The 27933-nt window shown below is 52.1% G+C and overlaps 3 protein-coding genes across 17 annotated transcripts; 1 reads left to right on the top strand and 2 right to left on the bottom strand.

Annotated features, from left to right (window-relative positions):
* Positions 1 to 382: 382 nt before the first annotated feature.
* On the bottom strand, positions 383 to 9810 carry RUSC1 (RUN and SH3 domain containing 1). 10 transcript variants are annotated; one of them, XM_057540094.1, is made up of 11 exons: positions 9663 to 9810; positions 7518 to 8969; positions 6830 to 7240; positions 5687 to 5785; positions 5434 to 5516; positions 5141 to 5315; positions 4959 to 5064; positions 4720 to 4766; positions 3486 to 4035; positions 2639 to 2767; positions 383 to 1121 (listed from the first exon to the last, which is right to left on the bottom strand). In XM_057540094.1, exons 2-11 carry the CDS (start codon positions 8881 to 8883, stop codon positions 953 to 955), a joined length of 3135 nt encoding a protein of 1044 aa, XP_057396077.1. In that variant the 5' UTR covers positions 8884 to 8969; positions 9663 to 9810; the 3' UTR covers positions 383 to 952. The 10 variants fall into 10 exon arrangements, with proteins under 10 accessions (XP_057396077.1, XP_007171983.2, XP_057396089.1 ...); XM_007171921.3 differs by having other exon boundaries at positions 5440 to 5516; XM_057540101.1 differs by having other exon boundaries at positions 954 to 1245.
* On the top strand, positions 9162 to 9833 carry LOC103005887 (putative uncharacterized protein RUSC1-AS1). Its single transcript, XM_057554373.1, is given in 4 exon segments — positions 9162 to 9252; positions 9255 to 9520; positions 9523 to 9765; positions 9768 to 9833. Coding segments are annotated over 4 exon segments (666 nt in total).
* Positions 9834 to 10014: 181 nt separating this feature from the next.
* Positions 10015 to 20341, bottom strand: FDPS (farnesyl diphosphate synthase). Of its 6 annotated transcripts, XM_007171908.3 has the most exons (11): positions 20223 to 20288; positions 19155 to 19371; positions 18916 to 19078; positions 16946 to 17086; positions 12679 to 12759; positions 12409 to 12531; positions 11954 to 12042; positions 11788 to 11860; positions 11010 to 11087; positions 10773 to 10907; positions 10015 to 10273 (listed from the first exon to the last, which is right to left on the bottom strand). In XM_007171908.3, exons 2-11 carry the CDS (start codon positions 19334 to 19336, stop codon positions 10073 to 10075), a joined length of 1266 nt encoding a protein of 421 aa, XP_007171970.1. In that variant the 5' UTR covers positions 19337 to 19371; positions 20223 to 20288; the 3' UTR covers positions 10015 to 10072. The 6 variants fall into 6 exon arrangements, with proteins under 6 accessions (XP_007171970.1, XP_007171972.1, XP_007171973.1 ...); XM_007171910.2 differs by lacking the exon at positions 19155 to 19371 and having other exon boundaries at positions 20223 to 20341; XM_007171911.3 differs by lacking the exon at positions 19155 to 19371 and having other exon boundaries at positions 18916 to 19057; positions 20223 to 20328.
* Positions 20342 to 27933: the final 7592 nt, after the last annotated feature.

The following is a 27933-nucleotide window of genomic DNA, read 5'->3' as shown; positions in this document are numbered from 1 at the left end:
AAGTTATTATGCTTCCTAAAATTATAGCACCACAGAATGGTGATATTAAATAGAAAAAAATGTGTCCCTTCTTAAAACCTTTTAATCCTTCCCATCACCTCAGATAGGAATCTGATAAGTACAATTTCATGGACTAAGTCTTCCCAACTCTCCCATATCTCCTCAGGCTCTTACCATATCAGTCTCACCAAGCAAAGCAATCAAGTCTCAGGCTAGAGAGGCACTTCCTGCAAGTCAGGCACCAATCGGGGGCTACTTCACCATTCCTAAGGGAACAGAAAGAACTGGACCTGGGCTAGGAAGGAAGCATCTCCCTTGGGCTCCCCATAACATGGCCTCCCCCCTCCCCCCTAGCCTATGTCCTGAAACCGACAGTGACAGACACGTTCAACTCCCACTCTTTATTGGGACAAAGGAAGAAGAAGGCAGACCAACACCACAGGCCCACCCGCCAGGGGTGTCCAGACTTCAGCACCTAGTACAGCATGAGTATATCATAAATACAGGCAACATGGGATGGGTGAAGTGAGGAAAGGTTCCATACACAGGAAGAAGCCAAGAGGCCCTTCTAGTCTTGGAAACTGAGGCATATACTATACTGGCACAGTCCACTTACAGATGAAGAAGATAGAGGGGGGTCTAGATTTCCATTTTGCAGATAGGGAGCTATATTCCCTTCTGCAGATTGGAAAGAGAAAAGAGATTGCATGGAGGGAAATGCCTTTTTATACATTTGGAAGAAGAGCAGATTTCACCTTATAGATGGGTATGGGAGGGAAGGAGGAAAGTTTATTTTACATGTTAGCAGAAATGGATGTGGGAGGAAAGTGTCATTTTGCAGACAGGGAAAGTACTTCGGGGATGATCAGTTTACATGGGGGAGTGTTCACAGGCCATTCCATTCCCAGGTGACAGGAGGGAGAGAGGTGCAGGAAAGGAAAAGGTCCTAGGCCTAGAGAACAAGAGAGGTGTACCCCACAGGCACCAGCCCCTCCACTCCATCCTTCCCACAGCGGAGCCAGTCCTCATCCACAGTGGCGATGACACGCAGCACTTCCCCATGCCGGAAGCTCAGCTGGTCAGGTCCTGCAGCATTGTGGTCACAGAGAGCTCGGACTGCCCTGTGAGGAGCCAGAGGGAGATGCTGGGATGAAGTGAGGCAGGGGTGCCCAGCTGTCCCCAGCCTCACCTTCCCACTGTATGGTATGTCCCTGTTGGTTCAGCTCAGTAAACATCAGTTGGGCTCTGGAAGAGACATGGGGACCATCTATCAACGTGTTGATTCTATTTGGGGCCCCAGCCCTCTCCTGAGCTCCAAACCCACTCTTCAGCTGCTTATTTGATGCAATTTGCACTTCTCTGGTGCTTCAAATTCAACATATGCAAACTAAATGACTCATCTTAACCCTCCAAACCCGTCCCCTTGTGTCCCCCATAGTGGTAAATGGCATCACCTTCCACCCAGTTGCTCCTGGCAAAAACCAGGCTGTCTCAGTCTTTACATCCAATCAATCACCAAAACCTGTTTGGTGTTTGTATCTCCCACCACTCCATTTATCTTTCTTTTCAACCCCACTGCCATTGTCCTCATTTAGGCCTCTATACTTTTTCTCTGGACCACTGGCATATGATCTAACTGGTGTGCCTGAATCTTGACAACCCTCTCCAGCTCCATTCTCCAAACAGCAGAGAGCTGTTTAAGTCTAAAACTTAAAACAAGCAAGCCTATCATCACCAGGCTTAAGACCCTTCAATGGCTCCCACTGCCTTGGAGTGATGTCCAGGTTTCTTAGCTGGCCTACTGAAGCCATCAACCTCCCTAACACTGCTGCCAGCATCCTCCACTCCAGCCACAACTACTCATGTACTCATAGTTCCTCACTTACCACACCTGGGCTTCTCCACCTTTGCATCCTGTTCCTTCAGATGCACACCCCACACCATCACTAGACCTTCTCTGAGTCCCCAGACCTGGGGAAGAAGCCCTAGTCTCTATGACTCCATAGGACTCAGTCTTCCTTTCCTAGAGTCTTACCCACACAGAATTGTAAATGCTCATTTAGTCACTGGTATCCCCACTGGAATACAAGCTCCTTGTGGGCAGGGACTCCAACAGGTTTTCCTTTGCATTCCCTCCCCCAGCATAATGCTAAGCACATAGTAAGTACTTGAAAAGTACTTGAACGGAAAATCAAGAAGCCTAATTCAATGGATTGAGAGAACCGAAGCCAGACCCTAAAGTCAACGCAGCCCCTCGTACCAAATTAGAAGACCCCACTAAAGAGAAGAACAGTGCCACAGTGGACACACGTGTGCGTTCGTATACACATACAGTAATAAAAGTTACCACTAACTGGGCACCTTCTGTGTGCCAAATGCTTTTATATTGAATAAAATCACGTTTAGTCTTCAGGACAACCATAACAAAAGTATAAATTATCCTCTTTCTACAGAGAAAGAAACTAAGGTTCAGAGAAATTAGTGTCTCACCAATAATAAATAGCAAAGATGCAACGCAAACCAAGCACTGCCTGACTTTACAGCCCAAGGCTGTTTACACCGCCTCCCATCCACTCTGTGAAGACAGAGAAACACATAGGTATAACACGCACACCGCTTTCTCCCCGACCCTCCTTACCTGTGGGTCTGCGCTGTGCTGGGTGCCGAGACCTCAAGTTCCTTAGGAGAAGGGGAAGTCTCGGGAGGTGCCCCCCGCTTCACCAGAGCCAACACACTCACTGTCGGGGGCAGCCAGCTGGATGGTCTCCTGGAGGAAAGGATGCAGGGTCACAGAGGTCACCCCACCTCCATAAAAAGAACCCAAGTACCCAGGACTTTGGAGGGAGGAAGAGGCTGAGGGACGCAACTGTGGTTCAAAAGAGGTCAGGAGTTGGTCACTGCTGACGGCAGAGTGGCAGTTGTGGGACAGTTACCTTTAGGGTGACTAGGGAGGTGACAACGAACGTCTACAACACCAAAAACCACAAAGGGACCTATGGATCCAGCAGGCTTAGATCCAGAGGGTCACTAGAGAGTACCTGAAGCCATTAAAGAGCTACCAATGGTCAAAACCTAGAGCAGGAGTTGGCAATTTTTTTTTTTTCTAAAGGGCCAGAAAGTATTCTTGGCTTTGAGGGCCAGGAGGCAAAATGGACAATATTATGCAGGTATTTACATAACTGTTAAAACTTAATGACTTAAGAATATAACCATTTTTATTTCAGGGCTATAGAAAAGCCAGACTGTCAACCTCTGACCTAAAGGATCCCTACCGAGTTTCAAATTGGGGTGACTGAGGGAGTTCCCTGGCGGTCCAGTGGTTAGGACTCGGCACTTTCACTGCTGCGGCCCGGGTTCTCAATCCCTGGTCCAAGAACTAAGATCCCACAACCCGCGTGGCGCAGCCAAAAAAAAAAACAAATTGGGGTGACTGAGGGCTCTGAGAGGAGTTCAGAGGTCATGGAGAGGACCAGGGACCCCATTACCTGGACTTTGGGGCTCCACTCTCAGTTTCTGTGAGGCCTCCAGGCACTCCAAACAGTCTCCCCAGCCATACGCCTCTGCCTGGTGCAGCTTCCTCTGCGGGCAGGGACCTCTCCTGTGTGACCTCAGTTGCAGTCCTGTGATGCCTCGATCCCCACCGGGGAAGAGGGAAGCCCTCGGTGCCGCCAGAGGCGTAGACCCGGGAAGCCTGGGTCAGCTGCTCCCACCAACTACCTGGGGTAGGAGGGCTTGAGGGGGCTGAAGGGCCTGGAGGGGTCTCCCCAGAAGCCCCCCGGAGGCTCTGGGCCAGCCGACCCCCCCAGTGCAGCATGGCTTGCACAGTCTGCTGCAGGGCTGGAGGCGAGCCTGGGGGGTCAGGGGCCTGAGGCAGGCCCAGGGGCAGGTGGTGGTGGTGCTCAAAAAGCAGGTCCAGGTGGAAGGTGAGCACCGACAACGGCTGCAGCAGGAGCAGCAGCTCCGTGGACAAGGAGGGGCAGCCGCCCCGGGCCAGGGAGAAGAAGCCAGTGGGCAGGTACAGGAGGGACAGCAGGCCTGGGAAAGAACAGGCTAACATCAGCCCCTGCTCTGGGCCTAGTCCAGAGCATCAGCCCACCAATCAGCAAACATCCTCCCAGGCCTCTTCCTATGCTGGGCACTGGGGCAGAGAGAGGGGGACACGGAGGGGTGCAGAGCTGCCACATCCCCGCCTGTGTGGAACCATGGCCTAGAGAGGGAGACACACGTAGAACTTGTGGTGACAAATATATAACGAAAAGGAGGACTTGAGAGCCATGGGAGCAAAATGGGCGGGCGGGGTGGGGAGTGGGGGCGAGTAAGCCTAGTCTGAGGTGGGGGTGGAGCCTCGCTGAAGAAGGATCCAAAGGATAAATGAAAGTTAATGAGGAGGCAGGAGGGGCAGGAAGCCCTATTCTAGGTGGAGGGACAGTAAAAATAGGGCCCTGGGGCAGGAAGAACAGGAAAGGAAGACTGTCACAGGACCAGGGAAAGCCCCAGACCTGAAGGCAGCGAGCAAAAGAAGGCAGAGGCCAGATAACCAAGACTTTGGAGGTTACAGTGAGGATTTGGGTCGTTCCTCCTATGGACAATAAGACTCCTTGAAAGAGTTTTAAGCAGGAGAGTAGTAAGATCTGGCACCACGGGGAACCAACAGAAGAGATCCCTTCCCCCACCGGCCCCAGCCTAGCACCCCCATCCTCTCCCATCTGAGCCTCTGACCTGCATCTTCCTGGAGACTGGAAAACCACAGCTCCAACTGCTTAGTGCTGGGGGAGAGAGGAGGGAACAGAAGTTCAAGGAGGTGGAGGACTCCAGCCCCCTGTGGGTGGAGGATGGGAGATGAGATTGGAAGAGGGAAGGCCTTCTCTGGGGACATGGGGCACCCACCATGTGTCCCACCCATGACACTCCTGTCGTCCCCAGGCCGTGGGAGGGATGCCAGAAAGAAGGCCACTCACTTGAGGAGGCCCAGGATGAAGGCGTGGAAGCGGCTACGGCTGCTTCTTAGCAGGGCTAGACGGCTCACCTGGCCATACAGGGTTCCCAGGGAACGGGCGCTGGAGCCTGAGGACACAGGGCGCAGTCAGCCAGGCCCAGTCCCTGCCCCCGCCCGCCCAGCCCCACACTCTCCCCTCTTCACCTGGCTTCACAGACGCCTCCACCACGCTCCAGGGGCTGCTCCGGCGCTGCCCAGTGATGAGGTCTTTCCGGAAAGGCTTCAGCCCGTCGGCCACCAGGGCATGGAGGGCCGGACAAAGGGTGGTCAGCACGAGGTGCCCCACATCTGGGCTCAGACGGCTATCCCCCAACTGGGCCTGGAGGCAGTGCAATGGGCATGGGTCCAGAGATACCTCCAGCCTTCTCCCTGCCGATTGTTCCTGCGCCTCAGAGCTACATTCACCTCCTCAACCCCAACGCCCTTCCCACAGGCACCTTCACCTTCTGCACTAAGTTCCGGGCGGCCCCAAAGTGCGAGATGATTTTATCCACTGAAGCGCTGACGGCTATCAGGAGACCTGGGTTGGGGGCCAGGGAAAGGAAGAAGCGTCAAAGCCCCCTGTCTCTCCCTAGGCAAACCCCAAGGGACTTGGAGAGCCCGGTTTACACAATTTGACCCTGAGAGAGGAAGGCCCAAGTGAGGGGAAGTTGATTCCCAAGCCAAGGGTCAAAAGTCAGGGTGTCCTACCTTTTTTCTGCTCCTGCAGCTGGCCAGTCCCACTCTGGGCTTCTGCCATCCACAGTCGCTGGTCCCGGGGGACGCCGGTGAACGACCAGGAACTACGGACTGGGGTAAGGGAAGAAGAAGGCAGTGACACTTACCAGGGGTTACCCCAAGGACTCCAGGCTTCCGCACAGGTCATCTCCTGCGGGTCTGCAGCATTCCTGCCCTTGAAGTCTTGGGAAAGGGAGCACAGGGCTGGGTGGAGCATAGGGCAGCTCAACCCGGGCTCCCAGAGTGAAATCCTACACATATCTCAGCACTGACCTCCTGCTCCCCACTTCCCGGTTCCTATTTCCCTTCCTCACGGCCCAGCTCCCACCTCCTCGATCCCGGAAGTCCCGACGTGGGGCAGCCGCGCTCACCTCCCGCCTGCCAGGCTGGGGCCTGTAAGGCGGGAGCTGACAGGCCGAGGGAAGGGAGGGGCAGCCTTGTGCCCGCCGCCCGGGGCCCTCGTCAGGTCCGCAGGGACCCAAGGAGCACGTGGGGAGCCTGGACCAATGGAAAGACAGACAGACGGGAAAGGGAGGAGAGACAGGGGGAGAGGAGACCCAAGGATTGGGAGGCTGGAAGGCGCCGGAAAGGGGAAACCGGGGTCCTGCGCCAGCATCTCGGAGGAGGGCGCCCGCTGCAGCCCACGTGGGGCTGGCCCCATGGAGAAGGAGTGACCAGAACCCCTTCGGCCAATGAGCTCAGCGAACTTCACCCTCTACCCTTCCCGAACAAGGTGGGGATCAGGCTCGAACTGCACTGACCAGGGAATTCCACAGAGGGTGTGACCCAAGGTCCTTACCAATGGACTTGCTGGGACCCCCTTAAACGCATGGAAGCCTGCTAAGCCCGTATCCACTATGCCCGGGCCTCGAGGGAGAGTGGCCGGGCCACGCAGCCGGGAAAGCAGCAACCTTCGCCCAGCACAGGGAGCCAGCAGGGCCAGACTCCGCAGTACCAATGAACTTAGAATCCGCCCAGGTTGAAGGGCAGGACCCAGACGGGTAACCCCGGAAAAAAACTGAAAAATCGGCCTGGCAAGGATGGGTGGGGCTTTGGAGTGGGCGGGGCAGCCCCGCCTGAGGCGTGGCCCGCGGGGCTGGCCCGGGTCCGTCTTACGTAGCCTGGGAGGAGGCGGTGGGCTCCTGGTCCAGCGAGGGGCCTTCGGCGGACGAGGTGGCCGTGGCAGCGGGGGGGCGGGTACCTGGCGGAGTGGGGAAGCCGCGGCGGGGAAGGTGCTACTTCTGGGAAAGAGCGGGGACAGCAGCAGTGCCAGCTCAGGGCTGGCCAGGCAAGGCAGGTCCCCCCTAGCCGGAGGCGAATAGGCCCCCACCGGGGACAGGCGGACAGGCAGCAGCTGCTCCTCTGGGGGACTCGGCGCCCCCAGTAGCCGCAGCCCAGCTCCGGGCCAGCCGGCCAGAGGCGCCAGGAGCAGAGACCCAGCTGCGGCCGCGCCCCCACCCTCCAACAGGGGGCGCCCGTCAGCCGAGAACCGGAAAACCAGAGGCCGAGGGAGCAGGAGGGGACCGGCTGCAGGCGGGATTGGCGGGGCAGGTGCGGAGGGGAAGGAGGCCAGCGGGATGGGCAGCCAGGCAAGGAGGGGCGGGAGAAAGAGGGAGCAAAGAGTTAGTCCCGTAACCCAAGGACCCACCCAGTTTCCCTTTCCCTGAGCGCTCCCTGGTAGAAGGGGACGGGAAGGATGGGTGACACAGAATGGAGGGGAGACAGGGGGTCGGGTTGGAAGCTTTGGAGGTGTGGGCGAGGCCAAAGCCCAGCCCTCCTCTCGCTACCTCCTGTGGCCTCTTACCCTCAACGCCGGCCTGCGGGCCTGGCTCCTCCGGCTCCTTTGCGGCTGGGGCCTCCTCACCAGCAGCTGGGCTCCCCGCCCTGCCCTCTTCGGGCTGCCCCTCTACTATGGGCTGCAGCCCAGGTCGGTTCTTCTTCCTCCGGGGAGGGACGGGTGGAGGTGTGGGCCGGGGCGGGACCAAGGCCCAGCCAGCTGGGGGGTCTCGGGGCGGGACTGGCGGGGGCGGGGCCCGGCTTCGGGACCTGAGTTCCTTGAAGGTGGTGACTTCCCGGGGAGGCGCCGGGGAGCCACCGAGCGACCCCGTGGGGGGCAGCTCGGTGTCTGGCGAGAAGACGATGAGCCAGTCACTGCGGTCTTTCTTGGCCTGCGGCACGAGGGGCAGCCCTGGGCCCCGCTTGCGCTTCTGGGCCAGCTCGTGGAAGGATGTGATTGTCCGGTGGGGCACCGGCTCCTTGATGACGTCACTTCTCCATCCCCCATCAGTTTTCCCTGCATCTGTTTTGGAGCCAGTATCAGTTATTCCTGTATTGGTCTTCCAACCGGAGTCGAATTTTCCAGGTTCAGTTTTCCAGCTAGAGTTAGAATTCCCATTTACTTTCCAATCAGAGTTATTGTTCTCAGTGATTTTCCAGCCAGCTTCAGTCTCCTCTTTGTCAATTTTCCAAATGGGGTTGATTTTCCAACTGGGTTCGGTTTTCCCAGCATCGATTTTCCCATCATCAGCCTCTAGGAGGTCAGAGGTAGGGAGGTCCTGCTCCTCAGCCTCATCCTCTTCCTCTAGTCCTGGGGAAGGCAGGTCCTGGCAGGTGGTCAGGGCATTGCAGTTGGAGTCCAGGCCAGGGCCAGGTGGAGAGGAAGCTTCAGAGCAGGAATCAGGAGAGCAACAAAAGCTGTCTGGGGAGCAGGCGCCTGGACCTGCAGAAGCCAGTGGGGAGCCTTGCTCCAGAGGAATGATGCTGGGCTGAGGGTGGACATCCTCACTGCCAGGGAGGTCCCTGGAGTAGACCGAGATGGGGGACTCATCAGGGCTAAGATCTGAGCAGGAGCTGAGAGAGGAGGAGCAAGCTGGGTCCGAGGGAGAGGCAGCCCCCTCTTCGTCCTGTGCTGGGTCCTGCCGGTTTTCTAGGCCTGGCCCATGCTCCTGGCAACATCGGCAGGGAACGGCTGGGCTGTTGGAATTGGCGTCCACCAAGGTCCCGCTGCAGGGGCCCTGGCTCTCCTTGCCCCCAGTGTCCCCTGGGGGAGGGGATGTGCCCAAGGGCCCCTCCCGAAGCTCCGGACGGCGGGACAAGTGCAGGCCCAGAGAGACATGCTGGAGGTGGATGTGGTTGAGGTTGCAGAGTAAAGCCCTCTGAGGGGACAGCATGGTGCCAGCGGCGACGGGGTGGCCTCTAGAGAATGAGGAGGAGCAGGCCTCTCACATCCACCTACCTGGCAACCGCAGCTGCAGCCCTAGAAGACAGGGATGGTGAAACCCAGCCAGTGAGGGAGCGGGCCGCGGGAAGGACACGGAGGTGACTGACGGCTGGGGCAAGCCTGGAAAGGCGCCTTGGACAATATTTAAATGAGATGCAAATAGACATCGACTGGCCATTAGTTTCCGCTGCAGTGTTTGCAGGTGGAGTCGAATGTAACCCCCCGGGAATGGGGCGGGGAGGGTCAGAGCATGCGGCTGCGCTCTCGATCTCCTTGGAGGTGCGGGGGCTTGTAAAAGAATGGGGCCCAGAATGGACTCCGGGTCCTCTCTGCTGCAATCTGGCCCTGCTCCCCAGCCTGCCCCTCACTCCCAAGGGAAGGGGTCAAGGGACGCCCCGCCCAGATGCTCTGAATTTGGGTGGTGGGGAGGCTTGTCTGGCTGGTTGATGCAGGAAAGGGGCGGGCGTGGGGGAAAGGACGGAGCAGCCGTCATCATGTCAACTCCGCCTGGCAGGCCAGCCAGCACAGACCCCGAGCTCCGGCCTCCAGCCACGGTGCACGTTCACCCTGCTCCGAAAACCAGCGCGTCTATCCATTCTCTCCGCACTTGTCTCTATCATCCAGCTACCACCCCACCCCTTCTCTATTCATTTTTTACCGCTAACCTCTCTTGCCCCACCCCGCGTGCCCAATCCGTCCATCCACACCCACAGGACGAGCCATCCTCACCAGGGTCCTCCTGCAACCGCTCCAGCGTCTGCTCCTTCGCAGCTCGGGTCCCCGCCCGGCCCGCACAGACTGGAGGGGAGGGGGGCTGGGACAACCCGCCGCCAGCGCTGCGCAGCCGCGCCCCTTCACGCATGGGCGTGGCGTGGCTCAGACCCAGCCCCCAGCGCTTGACGTCTTGCCTGTGTCACCCACCCAGGCCCGGCTCAATGGCTTTTGATGCGTCCTAAGCTTTCACTCCCAAGAGGGTCCTGAAGCCAAGGCCCGAGGTCCTCGCTTCCATGCAGCTGCCCCCGACCCTGACCATTCTGGACAGAGCTGCGCCCCTGGCTGGCACAAGCAGGAACAGAAGAACCACAGGTTAGACAACAATTTATTGAGAGCCTCCCCTCTCCACCTTCACAGTCTCTAAGTCACTTTTTCCGCTTGTAGATCTTGTTTGCTAGCCCCAGGAAGATGGCTGGGGGCAGGGGCGCAGCATACTGCTCAATGAGACCCATAATGCGGCTGTAACTGTGCTCCTCGTACTGCGTGAACACAGCCCGAAGATTCATCTCCTCGTATAGCGCCTTTACCCGGGCCACCTTCTCGGACTCCTTCTGCCCATAGTTCTCCTGAAGGATTGGAGGCAGGAAAATGGGCTTATTAATCTCCCCCCAGCACCTCCAGGTCCACTCTCCTCCCCCCATCCAGATATTCCAGAACATCTCCAATGCCATTCACTCCATTCCTGCCTCCAGTTTCAAGTGTCTCTTAGTATCTAAGATCTTGAAACTCCCCCTCCCCATCCCAAATGCTCAGACAGTGGCTCAGGCCTCAGTTTCCTCTAGCCCAGGGTTTCTCAACCCTTGGCACATTTGAAATTTTGGACTGGATAATACTTTGTGTGGAAAGCTACTGCATGCGTTGTAAGATGTCTGGCAGCATCTCTGGCCTCTACGCACTAGAGATACCTGTGGTACATGCACACACACCAAGTTATGACAACAAAAAAATGTCTCCCGACACTGCCAAACGTCCTCTGGGGGGGGGGGCAAAATCACCCCCACTGAAGAACCACTGCTCTATCCCCTTTTTCAGCAGCTCAGGGATCCACAGCCCTCTCTCAGGCACCTGCAGGATCTGGCGCTGTTCCGGAGAGGCCCGTTGCAGACACTGAACCACCAGCCAGCTGCACTTGTTGTCCTGGATGTCAGTGCCGATCTTGCCCGTCACACTGGGATCCCCAAAGAGATCAAGGTAATCATCCTGGGTGGGGGCGGGTGCAGAAAAGGAGGAATGAAGAGGCACCAAGGCAGGGAAGGAGGAAAGTTGGAGCCTTTTCTCTGCCAGTGCCTCATGCCTTCCTACCTGAATCTGAAAGAACTCTCCCATCTCCAGCAGGATCTTCTTGGCATTGGCATGCTCCTTCTCCCCATCAATGCCCGCCTACAGTGAAAAGGGGATTAACAAGCCATACACCAGAGGTGCCTTCATCTTCCTGGCCGCTTCATTCCACGAGGTCTTGCCCCAGTGCAGCCCCCAAATCTTCTCTCCTCTCCTTTCAGACATCCCTGGCTTCCCTGATCTAGGAAGTCCTTACTGATGGTCCAGCCCCTATCCCACTTATTTTAGCTAGGTCTTCTGCGAGTCATAGCAGAGGTGAGTCCATTCTGGAGGCCCTCAGACTATCTCTTCTCTCACAAGGCTCAGTCCCTGAGTCACTCTGATCCTTCTTCCTAATCTTTTTGCCATTTCCAAATTCTTTCAGGATGAAAAGGAAACTTGGAGAAGGTCAGCATAGACAGTTAATCCCACTGACCGCCTCCGAATCCAGTCTCCTCCCTCTCAGCCTGAATTATATCCTCCCCACTCCTATCCGTACTCAGATGGAGGATTTATTGTTCCCCCTTGATGGGCCATCCACATTCATATTAGCCACTCAGTTAATTTTTACAGTAGTCCCATGGGTGGGGATTTTTATCCTCATCTTACAGCTGAGGAAACAGACTCAGAGAGATTAAGTAACTTGCTTAAGATCACACAGCCATTCAGTGGGGGCACCAGATTGTCCAAAGCTGTCTGCCCTGTGGCCTCCTATCCAAAAGCCCACATGAGCAGAGCAGCGAGGGTGGGGAGGCTCACTCACCATATACATAGCAGCAGCTACAGGAAGGTAAAAGGAGTAGAAAGCCGTCTTGTACTTGACAATAGATTTGTACCTGAGTACAGGGAGAAGATAAACTCCTCAGAAGGATAATGCCCCTGCCCCAGCCCTCCCTCACTGTCCAGATATGGTTCCCATTGTCCCTCACCTCTTTTCAGTGAATCTGCCAAGATCTACATTGCCCTGGGGGGCCGTGATGAGGTCCAGGGTCTGTCCGATCTCAGTCTGATAAGAACTCTAAGGAAGAGGAAAATGGCCCATGACCTGGGCTTTCTCCAGGGCTGGAGAACCCTGAAATCTTGGGCCCTACATCCCATACCAGTTGACACCTGGGCAGTCAGAAAGACAGCAGGAGGGAGAGAGGGGCCCAAGACTCAAGGCCCATCCAGTCACACACACAGTCCCTTCCCATTCCTCAATCACAGAGACACAAAAGCCCCTCTCGCCACCACCACCCTCCCCAATTCCCTTCCTCAATTATTTCCCCATCCAGGCAAACCGAGGTATCTCCTTTGTCCCGAAACAAGCTAGACGAGAATGTCCTACAGAGGCCAAGGCTACTGTGGGCAGCCTCTGGGCACTGAGCCCTGGTCTGCAGCACACCTGCAAGAAGAGCTCGATCAGGTTCATATAATAGGGCTGCTCCCGGCAGTAGAACTTCAGCAGGCGGTAGACACATGCTTCCAGAAGGAAAGCATCATTGATTGCATCCAAACCTATGCCTGGCTGTCAAGGACACAGAAAAACAAGCAATCAGTCTTTGGCCTAGACTCATACCAAGAACCTGTAACTCTGAACACCTCCATAGGTTCCACGTGACCATCTCCCTGTGGCCTGTTCCCATGCCCACCGCTACCTTCCCGCCCACTTTACCTTCTGATACCAGCAGATCTGGCCCCGTCGGGTGAGGGAGGAATCCATGATGTCGTCTGACACCACGAAGAAGGCTTGGAGCTAGGAGAACGAGAAGTGGAGTAAGAGCCCCAGGGCTCCTTATTACTGTTCCTTCTACCAGCAACAGAGCTGCTGCTTTTGAGAATCACTGAGCTGGGAAGGAAGGTCAGGATGAGGAAGCAGAGGACTTTTTTTTTTTTTTTGCCACACTATGTGGCATGTGGTATCTTAGTTCGCCAACCAGGGACTGAACCCGTGCCCCTGCACTGGGAGCGCAGAGTCTTAACCACTGAACCACCAGGGAAGTCCACCAAGGACTTTTCATCTGTGCTGTGGGACTTTGGAAAGTTACATGACTTCTTTGGCTCAGGCTTCCAAACTATAAAAAGGGACAAAAACTCCCTTGTTTTCAAAGTAAGAGACACAACAGATCTCTGACATCTCCAGACAAGCAGCCCTAGACAATCCCTGGTATCAGGGAGATGATGAAACATCTTCATATACTGTACTCTCTCGCCAAAAACTTCAGTGAATGCTTCAAGTAAGATTTCTTCAGGCAATTTGACTTTACATGACTTCTGGAACAAAAAAGGCTGTTCCTGTGTCCTCCCCGGGCACTCTGCTTACCTACTCCAGTGACCAGGAACAAAACCCCACCTCAGGGAGCTCATTTGGGAGCGCAGGTCTAATAGGATGGAACTGAAGTCTGACTTCTGGTAACTTTCACCCATGGGTCTTAAACATCACCAAAGGGCTTACTCTTCTGAGTGCCAGCCTACTTGAAGGTACCCAAACGTGCTGGTTCCCCACAGGACTGTGAACTCCTTGGAGGCAGGGCAATGTGTTTGTCCCCCTGGCATTCCCAGAGCCCAGCACAGCATGGTCCCAGAGTGGGTGTGTCATAAATGTTTGTCTAAGAAATAAATGAGAGAATGAAGCACTGTAATGTCCCCCAGGATACTTCCTGCAGTCAGGCTACACATTCCGGCTCCTTCAAACAGCTTTTGAAGACATGGTTTTTGTTTTCTCTGGTTTTTTTGGCTGCACCACGTGGCTTGCGGGATCTTAGTTCCCCGACCAGGGACTGAACCTGGGCCCTCAGCAGTGAAAGCGCCGAGTCCTAACCACTGGACCGCCAGGAATTCCCCGAAGATACAGTTTTTAAACCTTCACCCCACCCTGATCCCTGCATGTGCTCTAGTGGATCTGCATTGCTCACAGGAAGTGCCCAACACCACCCACCAGCTCATGTGTGGGCAGTGCAGAAAGGGTTATGGCGATTGCTGCTCTTGTGCCAGGCAAAGTCCCTGGGGAAGGAGGCATCCATCTGCATCTTGACCTCTGACTTCGCCCTGGGTTGGGACCTGGGTTTTCCACATTGGGGGCACACGTTTTATCTACAGTGTGTTTATTTGGAGTGGCATTGTTCCCCTGAAGCCACAGGTCCGCTGCCTCCCCTGAGTGATTACAAGGGCCATCTGGTTTCAACCAGCACCACTCAACCAAGATTGTCTCCAAAGGGCATTCATTCTGTGGCCTCCCTCAATCTTCTCTGCCCCCCAACTGCACTTTCTATTTGTCAGGAGAACTTTAAATCTATAGGGATGGTACCACAGTACCGGGTCGAGTTTTTTTAGTCACCTTCCCAGGTATGTGCTATAGTGGGAAGTAACGGGAAATACACCACATCACCTATGTAGCATCCTTACCAAAATGTTTACCCTGATTATTTCCTCATGGTATTAATCAGGCTGGATTGTGAGATACTCTACCAAATAATTGGCCTGGACTTTAAAAAAAGTCAATTGTGATAGAGGAAGTATTCTAAAGACTGGAGAAAAACTACCAAATGCAATACATTAGTCCTGCTTGGATCCTAGATGTTAAAAAAAAAGAAAAAAAGAAAAAAAAACCTATAGTGGACAAGGGGGGGAATTACAAGTATTTAAATATGGAATATACATTAGATAATATTTTAGTACCAATGTTAAATATCTTGGATGTTGCTATGATCTGAATGTGTCCCCCACCAAAATTCGTATGTTGAAATCCTAACCTTCAAAGATGATGGTATTAGAAGGTGGACCCTTTGGGAGGTGCTTAGGTCATGAGAGTGGAAGCCTTGTGAAAGGGATTAGTGCCGTTATGAAAGAGACCCCGCAGAGCTCCCTTGCCCCTTCCACCTGAGGACATAGCAAGGAGATGCTGGCTATGAACCAGGAAGAAAGCCCTCAGCCGACCATGCTGGTGCCTTGATCTTGGACCTTCCAGCCTTCAGAGCTGTGAGATATAAACTTCTGTTGTTTATAAGTTACCCAGTCTGTGGTATTTTGTTATAGCAGCCCAGACAAAGATGTGATAACAGTATTGTGGTTACATAGGCAAATGTCCTCATTTTTAGGAAGTAAATGCTGAAATAGAAAAATAAGAGGTTGAAGGAGATGAGGTAGAAGTGAAAGGAAGACAGAAGCAGAAATTATAACAAAAATCATCCAAAACAATGGTGGACAGCTCAAATGGAATCTTGGGGAAGTGACAGCAGTACAGCTGCGTTTAAGAAAACACGGGGCGGTGGGGGGCGGGGGGGGGGACTTCCCTGGTGGTGCAGTGGTTAAGAATCCGCCTGCCAATGCAGGGGACACAGGTTCGAGCCCTGGTCCAGGAAGATCCCACATGCCACGGAGCAACTAAGCCCGTGCGCCACAACTACTGAGCCTGTGCTCTAGAGCCTGCGAGCCACAACTAGTGAGCCCACGTGCCACAACTACTGAAGTCCGTGCGCCTAGAGACCGTGCTCTGCAGAAAGAGAAGCCACCGCAGTGAGAAGCCCGCACACTGCAACAAAGAGCAGCCCCCGCTCGCCACAACTAGAGAAAGCCCGCGCAGCAACGAAGACCCAACGCAGCCAAAAATTAATTAATTAATTAATTATTTTAAAAAAAAGAAAACATGGGAATTTCCTGGTCGTCCAGTGGTTAGGACTCGGGGCTTTCACTGCCAGGGCCTGGGGGTCAATCCGTGGTCAGGGAACTAAGATCCCGCAAGCTGCATGGCACGGCCAAAAGAAAAAAAAAGAAAAAGAGAAAAACACCCCCAGGTGCACCCAGTGCGGCTGAGGTTAACAGCAACCGATTCTACTAGGTGAGCTGTTGGCCCCTCGCGCTCTCACCTCCCTCCGCCCCACAGCTCTGCCCCTCTCCTCCTGCCCTTCCCTCCTTGCCCGCCCTCTGTGTTTATGGGCTCCTCGGCCCCTCCCGATCCCTAGAAGGACACCAGGGGCCCTTCAGCAGGGGCCTCGTCCTCAGTGAGGCCATCGTCCTTCTACCTCCTTGGAGGCAAATCCCTATTCTCCAGCCCCATCTCTCTTACAGGCTCCAGATTGGAATTTCCAACACCTGCAGGACAGACAGGTCCGCCCGATCTGCTCATACCGAGAATGCGGTGTGGCCAACTCTGAGCTCGTCACATCCTCCCTCGGGCCAGCTGCTCCTCTCCACAGGCCAGAATCACCTGTCATTCGCCAAGCCCTGAGCGTCTTCCCTCCTGGGCTCACTGGCCCCCTCCTCAGGGCCTAGCACCGCCCCCCCCAAACCTGGTCCCCCTGTCGCTAATGAAGACTTTAGGCCAGGCCAGCAAACCATACACCTTCAAGGGCCAAGTGAGCTTGGAGACAGGAAGATGTGGGGATTGGAGCAAGATAAAGACAGACCCACATGTCCTGTCTTGGGAAAGTGGCCTCAATTCAACTTCAGCCAACTGTTGCTACATGGCACTCTGGACCCAGATCTAGCAATTTTCCAAGTAATGCTAGAAATCTGGTGTTTTATGTGAAATCTCTTCTTTGTTAGATTTAGGGACCTTAATTTTAAAATATTTTCGAAAACTACCAATGGGCTTCCAGTTTTCAATCTTTGCCACAGAATAACCTTCTAGAAGAACTAGCTTACTTCTGCGGCTGTCCTCTGCTCAGAGGAAAGAGTTGACAACTTTATGGCCAGTTCCAAGGCCCTGGCCCACAGCAAGTCTACAGGTGAAATATGTACCTACTGACAAAAGACTTTCCCCACATTTGTTAACCCTTGGAGTAATTCACTGAGTCTGGCTGCAGCACACTAGCGGCACAGAAACACAAACAACCAAGAAACCAAGTTTCAGGCCCATCCCTCCTTGCCCCACCCCATCCTACCCAGGGTACCCCCACTCTAAGTAAACCTCGTCTTCTCCTGCCCTTCCCCCTCCCTCTTACCAGTTCCACACACCAGCCCACGGTCAGGGCCCGCCGGAGACTATCAGCATCCTGCTTCCTGGGCTCCACCAGCTCCCGGAACGCTACCAGCACTGTCAAACCCCGATGGTACTTGCCTCCAATGGCATTGTACTCCAGGACCTGGGGGCAAGGGCAGAGGGACAAGGCATCAGGGTCTACAGAGCAGCTATTCTGAGAGTTCTCCTTGCCCCTTCCCACTTCCAACCACGAGACCTAACTTTATCCTCCTCAACCCCTTCAGGCAGCCTCTGGAATTGCTTTTCTCTCGGCTTCTTCCCAAATCCTGGAGCACAGCTAGAAGTTCTCCAGTCCCCAGGCTCTCTCTGCATTGTCTTCTTCAGTACACTTAAAGGCTCCATACTGGAGATTAAAATCTGCTCCCAAACCCAGGACAGGGCTTGAACTGGGCGAAAACTCTGTACGTGCTACTGATAGGGACAGAGTAAAAGGACAAAGTAGGTGATTAAATAATTAATCCCACTAGAGGACTGTAAGTAAAGAAAAAAAGTATGGGAGACCCCTGTAAGTTAATGATCACCGAAGAAAGCAGGTTTGCTTAACCACAAAACCAAGCAGGCCTGCTCAGCAACAGAAGCATGAGACATGCCCCAAAACAATAAAACAATAGTGGCATGAGACCCACATCCTGCCCAGTGAGTTCAGTCAGTTAATGACCCCTAGAACATGCTCTCTGCACACACAAAAAACAATTTATGGAAAGGCGACATTTCAATGTAAAAGACCCTCATTGTACTGAGACCTGAAATAATTGTTCCATAGTGCCACGACAGTCCTGGCTTAAACATGTAGGGACAAGAAAACTCCCCTGCCCAACCCGGAGGAGGAGGTGATGATGAAAGCGTGACGTCTACTCAAGAATGAGGAAGAAGGCGATCTTGTCCTCCTCCCCACTTTTCCTTTGATTATAAAACTGTAGCCCATGAAGTTCTTGGGGTGCGGCACCCTCTCACCCACCGGCTTGTAAGCCTCACAAGCGTTCTATTCTAATAAATCACTTCTTTTCTATCACTTTGCCTCTTGCTGAATTCTTTCTGCACTGAGACATAAAGAACTGGAGCTCCTCAGAACCCCCAGAAACACCACCTAGCGGTTTCACTATGGGAATGGTTGGCGTGCTCACATCTCTCCTTCACCCCATCCCCAATTCTCCTAACTTCCCCTTCACAGCCCATTCCTCCTTTCTCAGCCACCTCCTCCAACCCACAGTTCAACCTATCTGCAAATGAAAAGCCTCTTTCACTTTATTAAAGGCAAGCCCCCTACCCACAGAGTTGGCCAGAGGACAACTTGGAGGGGACCGAGGTTGGGGAACCTACCCCCCACTCCTCCAATGGCATCCCCTCCTGCTGGGGCTTCTCATTGTGCCTTCTGCTGCCCTGCTGTCAACCAGATCTAATTCACTGGGAAGACTTCCCTTTTAATCTCCATCCCAGTGTAGACAGACTTCCTTTTCCTTAGTTCCCCTCAGACAAATGAGACAGCATTACAAAAAGAATTACTAGATACTCCAAAAGAATAAAAGAATTAGGCAACTTAAGTATCCCAGCAGTAGCTCCTGTTCTAGAGCAGGGGTTTCCGATGATACACTAGCTTCACTCAGGCCCACTTCAGACTGCTTCCTCCCAGGTCCCTGCCAAGGTAGCACCTTATGATTTCTGGATACCTAATTCCCTTTCTCAACAAAACTAAAGACTTACCAGGTTCAAGGCCCTCCACCCCCATACAAAGCAGTCTGGCTGGCTCAGCAGAACCATAAAGCAGGATTGATCAGCTGACTAAATATACCTGCCCAGGTCCCACCCCCTCCAGAGTGGACCCAGAGTCACTCAGATAAAAGCCTGCTCTCATACCTGTCAAAAGCCAGAGCTGGATCCCACACATGCACAGAGAGTGAAAAGGTTCACTCTCTCAAGTCGTAAACCCCTCACCTCCTTGAGTCGGGCAATAGCATCTCCTGTCTCTGGGTGTCCAGTGTCCTCCTCAGTCAGCACCCTGACAATCTGGGAGAAGTGCTGGATGAAATCCTGCCTTTCTTGGGCATAAACATCCAATTTCTGGTCTCCATTCATTCTGAGGGAGGAGTAAAATGCTCTGACAAGAGGGAGGACAAGTCAGAAACCTAATCAGCTGCTCCCCTCCCCAAGGCCCCTCACCCCGCCAAACTCACCGAGGCTCCTCTGTCCACGCTTGGCACCAGCAGCGGGCACTGTGCCAGGCCCCCAGGACTGGGCACCCATGCACCAGGGAGGGCCGCCGTAGGGAACCCAGCCACCTCTCCCGGGGCACCCAGCAGGGGGCTGGCAGCCAGAAGACACCCACAGATCTCAGCCAGCGGGACAGGGGCAGCATGGGGGGTGGCACAGGGAGGGGGCATCGAGCACTCCCTGCAGGAGCAAGCACCAAAGGCAGATGCACGCTGTCAGCTCCCCAGGTCACCCTCCAACCTTTTACCTCCATACCCAGAATGCCCCACTCTCTTCTGGGCTGAGCTTGAGGGCATTTACAGAAAGAAACGCAGGGAACAAAAAGTATGGCTGGGTGACCAAGATTCAACTGATCACACTTAAAATAAGACGGCTAGAACTTAGTGCCACCTAACTTTAGCCGGTTGAGAAACCGTCAACACCTCCTCCAGGGAGCCTCTGGAATTACTACACTCTTGGCTTCTTCCCCCAAGTTCTAGAGCACATGATAGAAGAGTCCAGAATAAAGGACCTCAGGACTGGGGGCTGGGAGGACCCTTAAATCACCCTATTTTATGGAGGTCAAACTGAGGCTCTAGGAGATAGGAAGATAACTGGGGAGTGTCAGTGCCAAATCTAGAACACAGGTCTCCCCTGGTAAGCGGGGAGAGGGGAGCGCAGGCTCTGAGATGCCTCAAGAAGAGAAGTGAAAGCGGAACCCCTGGGTGCTATGGACATGTAGCCTGGGGCTCTGGGACTGGGCGTCCTGAGCCTCACAGACCTAGGACTGCGCAGACAACCTCGGAGCAACACTGGGTGGGTGGGGAGGGTTCGCAGCAGAAGAGCAAAGCAGGGTGCAGTTATCCTGTGGGGTTCCAGGAAAGCACATGGCAGAGTTCAGGAGTTTCTGCACATCCACAGTGTCAGTCGGTCCCACCAACCCCCAAAACGGGGGAACTCTAACACAACAGACTGGACCTCCTGTGCCTTAAAGTATCGCTACAGAGGTAAGGCCGAGTTTCTAGTCCCTGCCAGCCCTCTACCTCTCTCACCTGTTCCTGGACGCCAGTTGCTGCTCCAAATCGTTGGCTGGGTACTCCTAAAAGCCGGACCGCTCGGCGCTCAGCTCCCTGGGACCAGTAGTTCTCGATCTCCTTTCACTCTAGGCAGAAGTGCTTCATTAGACTACAATTCCCGACATGCCATAGGAAGGACAAAGACCACGCGATCTAGCGCTGGCTGGCTGGGCGGAGACGAGCCACACTGATTGGCTGCTTCCCCTCGTATGAGCATGAGGCCCTGTAACCAACAGCCAATGGAAGGGCTGCGCTCAGGGCCGGAAGTTAGGAGGAGCTTGAGTGGGCGGAGGGTGGGGTGAGGATGGAGGCAGCCGAGGTGAAAGCGAAACAGTTTGGGAATTCCCTGCACCCTAGCTCCGAGCTGTCACTTTTACTACGCACTTAAATTTTCATTATCTTCCTGTGCAGTTGAGTGGCACGTTACTAAAAACCCAGCCGGACCAGCTTGGTCACTTACAGGTTGTCTAACTTAGGCAAATCATTTAACTTCTCTGAGCCTCAGTTGACTTCCTTGAGACTATCTTCCCTCATGTGTTAAATGAGGATAACACTGTGATATAAAGTATATAAAGTGCTTTAAGTGCTCAAGAAAGATAAGACTCAGCAGAAACTAGAAACTTTACCCTTACACACACACACACACACACACACACACACACTGCTTACCCACCCATCATGGGTAAATATAAAAGCTAAAAAACCATGAAAGGCTTAGAAGAAAACATAAGGGTAAGCCTTCATACCTTGGATTTGGCAATAGATTCTTAGATATGACACCAAAAGCATAAGCAACAACGACAACAAATAGATAGATTGGAGTTCATCAAAATTAAGATCTTTTGTACGTCAAAGAACACTATCACAGGAGTGAAAAAAAAAACCCTACAGAATGGGAGAAAATATTTGCAAATCATACATCTGATAAGAGTTTAATATCCAGAATATATAAAGAACTCCTAAAACTCCACAACAAAAATACAAACAACCCAATTAGAAAATGGACAAAGGACTTGAGTAGACACTTCTCCAAAAAACATACACAAATGGCCAATAAGCACATGAAAAGATTCTCAATACCATTAGTCATTAGGGAAATGCAAATCAAAACCATAATGAGATACCACTTTACACTTAGTAATATGGCTATAGTAAAAACAAAAAAATAAAAAACCTGAAAATAACAAACATTGGTGAGTATACAGAGAAGTTGGAATCCCCATACATTGATAGTGAGAATGTAAAATGGTGCAGTCGCTGGGGAAAGCAATTTGACGGTTCCTCAAAATGTTAAACATAGAATTACTATATGACCCAGCAATTCCCCTCCTAGGTATATACCCAAGAGAAAACAGAGAGGCAAACAAACTTGTACACAAATGTTCGTTGCAGCATTATTCACAACAGCCAAAAGGTGGAAACAACCCAAGTGTCCATCAACAGATGAATGGATAAGCAACATGTGGTATATACATAAAATGAAATATTATTCAGCCTTAAAAAGGAAGGAAATTCTGACACATGATACCGCATGGATGAATCTTAAAGGCACTGTGTTAAATGAAATACACCAGATACAAAAGAAAAAATACTCTATGATTCCACTTACATGAGGTATCTAGAGCAGAGACAGAGAGTAGAATAGTGGTTGTCAGGAACTGGGGAGAGGGAAGGATAGGAGATTATTGTTTAACGGGTATAGCGTTTCATTCTGAGAAGATTTTAAAAGTTCTAGAAATGGGTAGTAGTGATGGTTGCACAACAGTGTGAATACACTTAATGCCACTTAGCTGTGCACTAAAAAAATGGTTAAAATGGTTATTTTTATGTTAAGTATATTTTACGACAATAAAAAACTTATTGCACCTACCTAGAGTAGAACTAGAGAGAGGTCCAGGAAAACATCATTACATAGTAAATTACAACCTGGGTGAGGAGGGTGTGACATTGCTAACATTTGGCAAGGCTGGGTTGCTAGGATGGTCTGCCTCCACCTTTGGACAGGAGTTCATAAGGAAAAAATAGGAACCTCAAAGGAAATTAGAGATCAGGTCAATAGAACCTTGGGTGCTAGGAAACTCCTCAAGGAAAGACACAAGGCTGAAAAAAAAGAAAGTCTCACTCCAGTTTCCCCATCCTATACCATGATGCCCCCCACCCCCAAATCATCCCACCCTTCCCCATCTCAGCCCCACACAGCTGGCCAGGCACACCCATATGATTGTTGCAACTCCACCGTGAAATAAGGCCATTAAGGGAAAATTCCCCAGAGCTGTACTTTGTAGCAGGTGGAGCTCCTAGAAGGGACCCCCCCCAGGAGGAGGATGGATAGAAAGTGGAGACCAATGCCAAGGGGGAGGGGGTTGGGGAGAAGAGTGGGGGTTAGCAGATGTAAACTATTATATATAGAATGCATAAACAACAAGGTCTTAAATGTAGCACAGAGAACTATATTCAGTATCCTATGATGAACCATAATGGAAAAGAATATTTTCAGAAAGAATGTGGACTTCCCTGGCGGCGCAGTGGTTAAGAATCTGCCTGCCAGTGCAGGGGACACGGGTTGGACCCCTGCTCCAGGAAGATCCCACATGCCGCAGAGCAACTAAGCCCGTGCACCGCAACTACTGGGCCTGTGCTCTAGAGCCTGCGAGCCACAACTAATGAGCCCCGCTCGCCTAGAGCCCGTGCTCTGCAACAACAGAAGCCACCGCAATGAGAAGCCCATGCACCACAACAAAGAGTAGCCCCCGCTTGCTGCAACTAAAGAAAGCCTGCGCACAGCAATAAAGACCCAACACAGCCAAAAATAATTAATTAATTAATTAATTTAAAAAAAAAGTGGAGACCCAAAACAAAACAAAATAAAACAGGGACTTACCTGGCAGTCCAGTGGTTAAGACTCCTTGCTTCCACTGCAGGGGGTGTGGGTTCAATCCCTGGTTGGGGACTAAGATCCCACAGGCCTCACAGCGTGGCCAAAAAAACAAAAACAAACAAAAACCTAAAAAATAAAAACCAGAAAGTAGAGACCCAGGGTGAGACAGCCCCCAGTGGGCAGCCTGGTTATTTGAGACGTGCAAAGCATTCTTCCCTTTTTTTATTCTTTCTACAAATACCCTATTTATGGCATAGCTATTAAGTCACTGGCATTTGAAATCTGCACTTTCACATATATTTTATCTCATTGAACTCTCACCTGTAAGATTTCCCCTTTGGTGTGAGGACCTTGGTCAAACCTTTCCAGCTCAAGAGTGGCAGAACCACATCCAGAATCCGTTTCGTCTGCCTTTAAGTCTGCACATCTCTACAGAGACACCTCCGAGGCACCTGTGGATCCTTCCCAGAGCCATGTCTTCCTTCCCTCACCACCTACCCGTCAAGGCCCTGGGTCACCGCTCTCCTGTTCAGCTCACGCCTTGTTGGGTGGGGAGGGAGGACAATTAACAAAGGATACAGATAAGAGACAGGCAGAGGAGCAGCAGAAAGCCCAGAGCAATGCAGAAAGGAAGGGATGCTTCCAGGAAGAAGGCGGAGGCTCGCTGGGCCCTGTGGAGTCCGGGGCAAAGACACTGCGAGAAGGGGCACGGCCTGCTAGACAATGGGCCAAAGGAGGAGTGAGAACTCCTGGAGAAAGGCCCGTTTAATACCCACCTGGTTTGCTTCTGCGGTCTGATGGGAGTCAGGTATCAGCTGCCAGCTAGCTCACCCCCAGAGAGAAGAGCAATTGAAACAGGCCAGGAAGGGAAGCCAATTCAGGCTCCAGCCTTCCTTGTTCTTGCCCAGCTAACATGAAACTCCCTGGGCCGGCCTAAGTGCTGCCTGGGTGCAAGTCTTGACTCCACCATGACCAGCTGGGTGAACTTCAACAAGCCACGTGACCTCTCTGAGGGGGCTCCAAATTGCAAATTGAGCATACCAGCGTGATTTAGGTGACTTGTGTGTTTTTAATGGATCAAAGGATAAATGTGTGCCCCCTATCTAATTAGCTCATAGAGCAGAGTTGAGAAGCAAGAGTGGAAACTAAGGAAAAGGTCTTTATAAGTATTCAAGTCCGTTCAAATCCAAGGAATTTTTTTTTTTTTTTTTTTTTTTTTGGCTGCATTGGGTCTTCATTGCTGCGCGTGGGCTTTCTCTAGTTGCGGTGAGCAGGGGCTACTGTTCGTTGTGGTGTGCTGGCTTCTCATTGCGGTGGCTTCTCTTGTTGCAGACCACGGGCTCTAGGTGTGCAGGCTTCAGTAGTTGTGGCACATGGGCTCAGTAGTTGTGGCACACGGGCTTAGTTGCTCCACGGCATGTGGGATCTTCCCGGACTAGGGCTCGAACCCGTGTCCCCTGCATTGGCAGGCAGATTCTTAACCACTGTGCCACCAGGGAAGTCCCAATCCAAGGAATTATTGATCCACTCTCATTGCAAACCCCAAGTTCAGGAAATGGGGGTTGAGACCTGGAGTTGAAGGAGAGAAGATTGATAGATGGGGAGGCCATGTCTCCCAGAACTAAAGCCTCTCATTTCCCCATTCCAGTCTGGGACTTCCCAGAAGTGACCTTCCTAACAGAACTCAGGGGAAGTCAGGGACAGTGTGATCTCAGTCTGGCTAGGTGGCTAGGACAAAAGCCCTTGGGCTCTCCTAGTCCCAGCCTAACCCCCACTGGGAAACACTTAGCAGGGCAAAGGCCAAGGTCTCCTAAACACACTAGGACCCCGGGAAGAGAGAAAGTGTCAGAGCCACCCCTCCCCCAGTCACCAGGAAGCCTCAAGTACTCGCAGAAAGAGCACAGCTTTGCAGTCAACCAGCCCTGGGTTCAAACCCTGCTTTCAGTCCTTGTTGGTTGTATGATTTGGAATTAATTACCTAAACTCTGTGAATGTCATTTTTATCCTCCTTCAAATGGAGATAATATGTATCTCACGGGTTTGTGGCAGGTCCACTTCCTCACGTGGTTGAGAGCAAATGCTCCAGCTTTCAGCTGCATCCCAGACCATTAGGGCAGTGTCCGGTTTAGCTATTGTAGTTTGTGGTCTCTGTTTTGTTTTGTTTTTATTTATTTACTTAGTTGCACCGGGTCTTAGTTGCAGCTCGGCAGCTCCTTAGTTGAGGCACATGGGCTCCTTTAGTTGTGGCATTCAAACTCAGTTGCCGCATGCATGTGGGATCTAGTTCCCTGACCAAGGATTGAACCTGGGCCCCCTGCATTGGGAGCACAGAGTCTTAACCACTGCGCCACCAGGGAAGTCCCCTAGTTTGTGGTCTCTTGTTACAAAAGTCAATCTGAGTCCTCTAGGAGACTTTCCCTCAATGTGTTAGGTATCCCCCTCTGTCTTCTTGTGGCCCCAGAGCTTACCCCAACCATAACTCTGATCACTAAATACAGTCAGCGCCTGAATTCTTGTCTGTCTTCTCCACTGCCTGGAACTTCTCCAGGATAGGGACACATCTTTGTCGTTGTCTCTCAGAGCATAGCACAGGGTCTGCCCCAACAATACATTTGCATGGAATTAATTTTGATGTTTTTTATAACATACACCAAAAAGTAGAGAAATATTCTAATAAGCCTCCATGTAACTGTCACCCAGATTTCACAATTGCCAACATTTTGTTCATCTGATTTTATTCAACTACCTCCCATTTCTTCCCCTATACCAACCACTACACCTTTCTTTGCTGGAATATTTTAAATCAAACCCCCAACATCAATATTATTATACCCATAAACACTTCAAGATGTATCTCTAATACATAAGGAATTTTTTAACACAACAAACAAAATTAATGGTAATTCTTTAATGTTACCTAAGGCCCAATGTTCAGATTTCCTGTTCAGTCCATGTTCCATGTTCAGATTTCCTGGATTGTCTCAAAAACATCTTTTGCAATTGGTTTGTTCAAATCAGAATCCAAATCAGGTCTACACATTGCATTTGGTTGGTATGCATCTTAAGTCATTTTTCAATAAACACTTCCTCCTTCCCCCCTTTTTCATGCTATTTAATTGTTGATGAAACTGGGTCATTTGTTGGAAGAATTGCCTATATTCTGGATTTGGCTGATTGCATCCTCAAGTCTTTGTTTTAACTCTTTCCTCTACTTCCCTGTAAACTAGTAGTTAGGTTGGAGGCTTCGTTAGAATCAGAATTCTTCTGAGGCATGTACTCACTCCTGTTGCATTCTCTCAGGAGACACACAGGCCTGGTTACCCCACTTTTAGTGGTGCCAAACCTAATGGTTTTAGTAGCTCTTGATGTGCGTTTTAAATTTAACTGAATGGAAGAAGGAGACAAGAAAGCCCATCTAATGATGACAGAGAGGAGGTGAAATCTAGGTGGTTGAATAGGAATATTGTTTAGCAGAGAAAATAGGCAAGGTGTAGGGAACTGTGTGTGCAAAGGCAAGGCACTGAGAGAGAGAGAGTGTAAGGATTCTGGAGTGGGCTGAGGCGTGGAGAAAGGGAGGCGATGTGGCTAGAAGTGATCTGGGTCCAGACAGTAAAGGGTTTTTACATGCCCTGATGAGTCAGTAATGTCCTTGAACAGAGCAGGCTGATCAGACTGATTTTTAGACAGACAACTCTGGCTGCACTGGTGGGGACCTACCAGCGATGGAGACCCCAGGCAGGAAAAGTCTGGGCAATAGATGAACGGAGGCAGCCTGCTGTCCCTGGCAGTGAGGATGGAGAGAGGGTGCATTTGGAAAATGTTTGGAATTGACAGGTTTTGTTGGCTGATGTTAGATGTGGCTGGTGAGAGTCTCCCAGTTTCACTAAGATGCAGAGAGTTGAGGAAGCGGTGCAGGATGGGGTGTGGGTAAGGAATAGAAAAGAAGTTGACTTGGCTGTAGTAGAAGGTGCGGGGTGCAGGGGGGCTGACCGGTGGGGTGTGGTCCTACCACAGTGGTGAGAGGGGGCCTGTTGGATATGAGGGTTTGCAGCCCAGGAGAGAGGTTGGGGCGTGCTGGGCCCTGTTGAGTCACACTGAGAGCTGGGCCCCCTCATTCATCACTCACAGTTATTGAGCACCTACTTGGCACTAGGAGTGTAGCAGTGGACAAAACAGACAAAATCCCTGTCCTCCTGAAACTGACTCTCTAGGTGAGGTGGGAACACTTTTTACAAGTGAAATGTATAAAAGTCTAGCCGGGAAGGAGAGCAAAGCAGGGAAGGGAAGATTGCAATGTTAAACGGAGTGATCAGAGAAGGCCTCACTGGTAAGGTGATACATGAAAAGAAATCCGAAGGAAGTAATAAGCAAGGTATTGCTTCCTTACTTAGGGGAAGGGCATTCTCTACAGATAGAGGGGGACCTGCAAATGCAGCGGCCCTCTCTGAGGCAGGAGTTGACCTTCCTCGTTTGAGAGACAGCAAGGAGGTCAGTATGACCGGATTAAAGGGACAAGAGGAGGAGGATTGAGAGGTAGCAGGGTCTTGTAATGACTTTGGCTTTTATTCTGAGTGTGATGGGGCACATTAGTGGGTGTTAAGCAGTGTGTTCTGTTCTCACCCTCTACCTCCTCCTCCCCAAACCTCAGTGTATGGCTCTTCCACTCACCCCTCCTCTCCCCAGAGTGGAGCCCTCTGCCTTGCACCACATGCCACATGGGAGCTGGGCCAAATGGGACAGGCCTTCACAAAAAGCTCCAGGAGGAGGCAAAGACCTGGGCCCATACACCCATGTTCATAGCAGCATTAT

This window comes from Balaenoptera acutorostrata, chromosome 1, assembly GCF_949987535.1.
Source record: "Balaenoptera acutorostrata chromosome 1, mBalAcu1.1, whole genome shotgun sequence".
In the NCBI taxonomy this organism is placed as follows: Eukaryota; Metazoa; Chordata; class Mammalia; order Artiodactyla; family Balaenopteridae; genus Balaenoptera; species Balaenoptera acutorostrata.
Note: the sequence above shows the minus strand (reverse complement) of the source record. Positions and strands in the feature narration are given on the sequence as shown.

What these genes read in the sequence shown, in the direction of transcription:
- RUSC1 (XM_057540094.1), bottom strand. Translation starts at nt 8,883, where the DNA reads ATGCTGTCCCCTCAGAGGGCTTTACTCTGCAACCTCAACCACATCCAC. An exon ending in GCTGCAGGAGCAGAAAAAAG is followed by an intron (nt 5,517 to 5,686) that starts GTAGGACACCCT and finishes CCCCCAACCCAG; the next exon opens with GTCTCCTGATAGCCGTCAGC. An exon ending in TTCATCCTGGGCCTCCTCAA is followed by an intron (nt 4,767 to 4,958) that starts GTGAGTGGCCTT and finishes TCTCTCCCCCAG; the next exon opens with CACTAAGCAGTTGGAGCTGT.
- FDPS (XM_057540153.1), bottom strand. Translation starts at nt 19,444, where the DNA reads ATGGAGGTAAAAGGTTGGAGGGTGACCTGGGGAGCTGACAGCGTGCAT. An exon ending in CTATTGCCCGACTCAAGGAG is followed by an intron (nt 17,087 to 18,915) that starts GTGAGGGGTTTA and finishes CCTTGCCCCCAG; the next exon opens with GTCCTGGAGTACAATGCCAT. An exon ending in GAGAGTTCTTTCAGATTCAG is followed by an intron (nt 10,908 to 11,009) that starts GTAGGAAGGCAT and finishes GCCCCCACCCAG; the next exon opens with GATGATTACCTTGATCTCTT.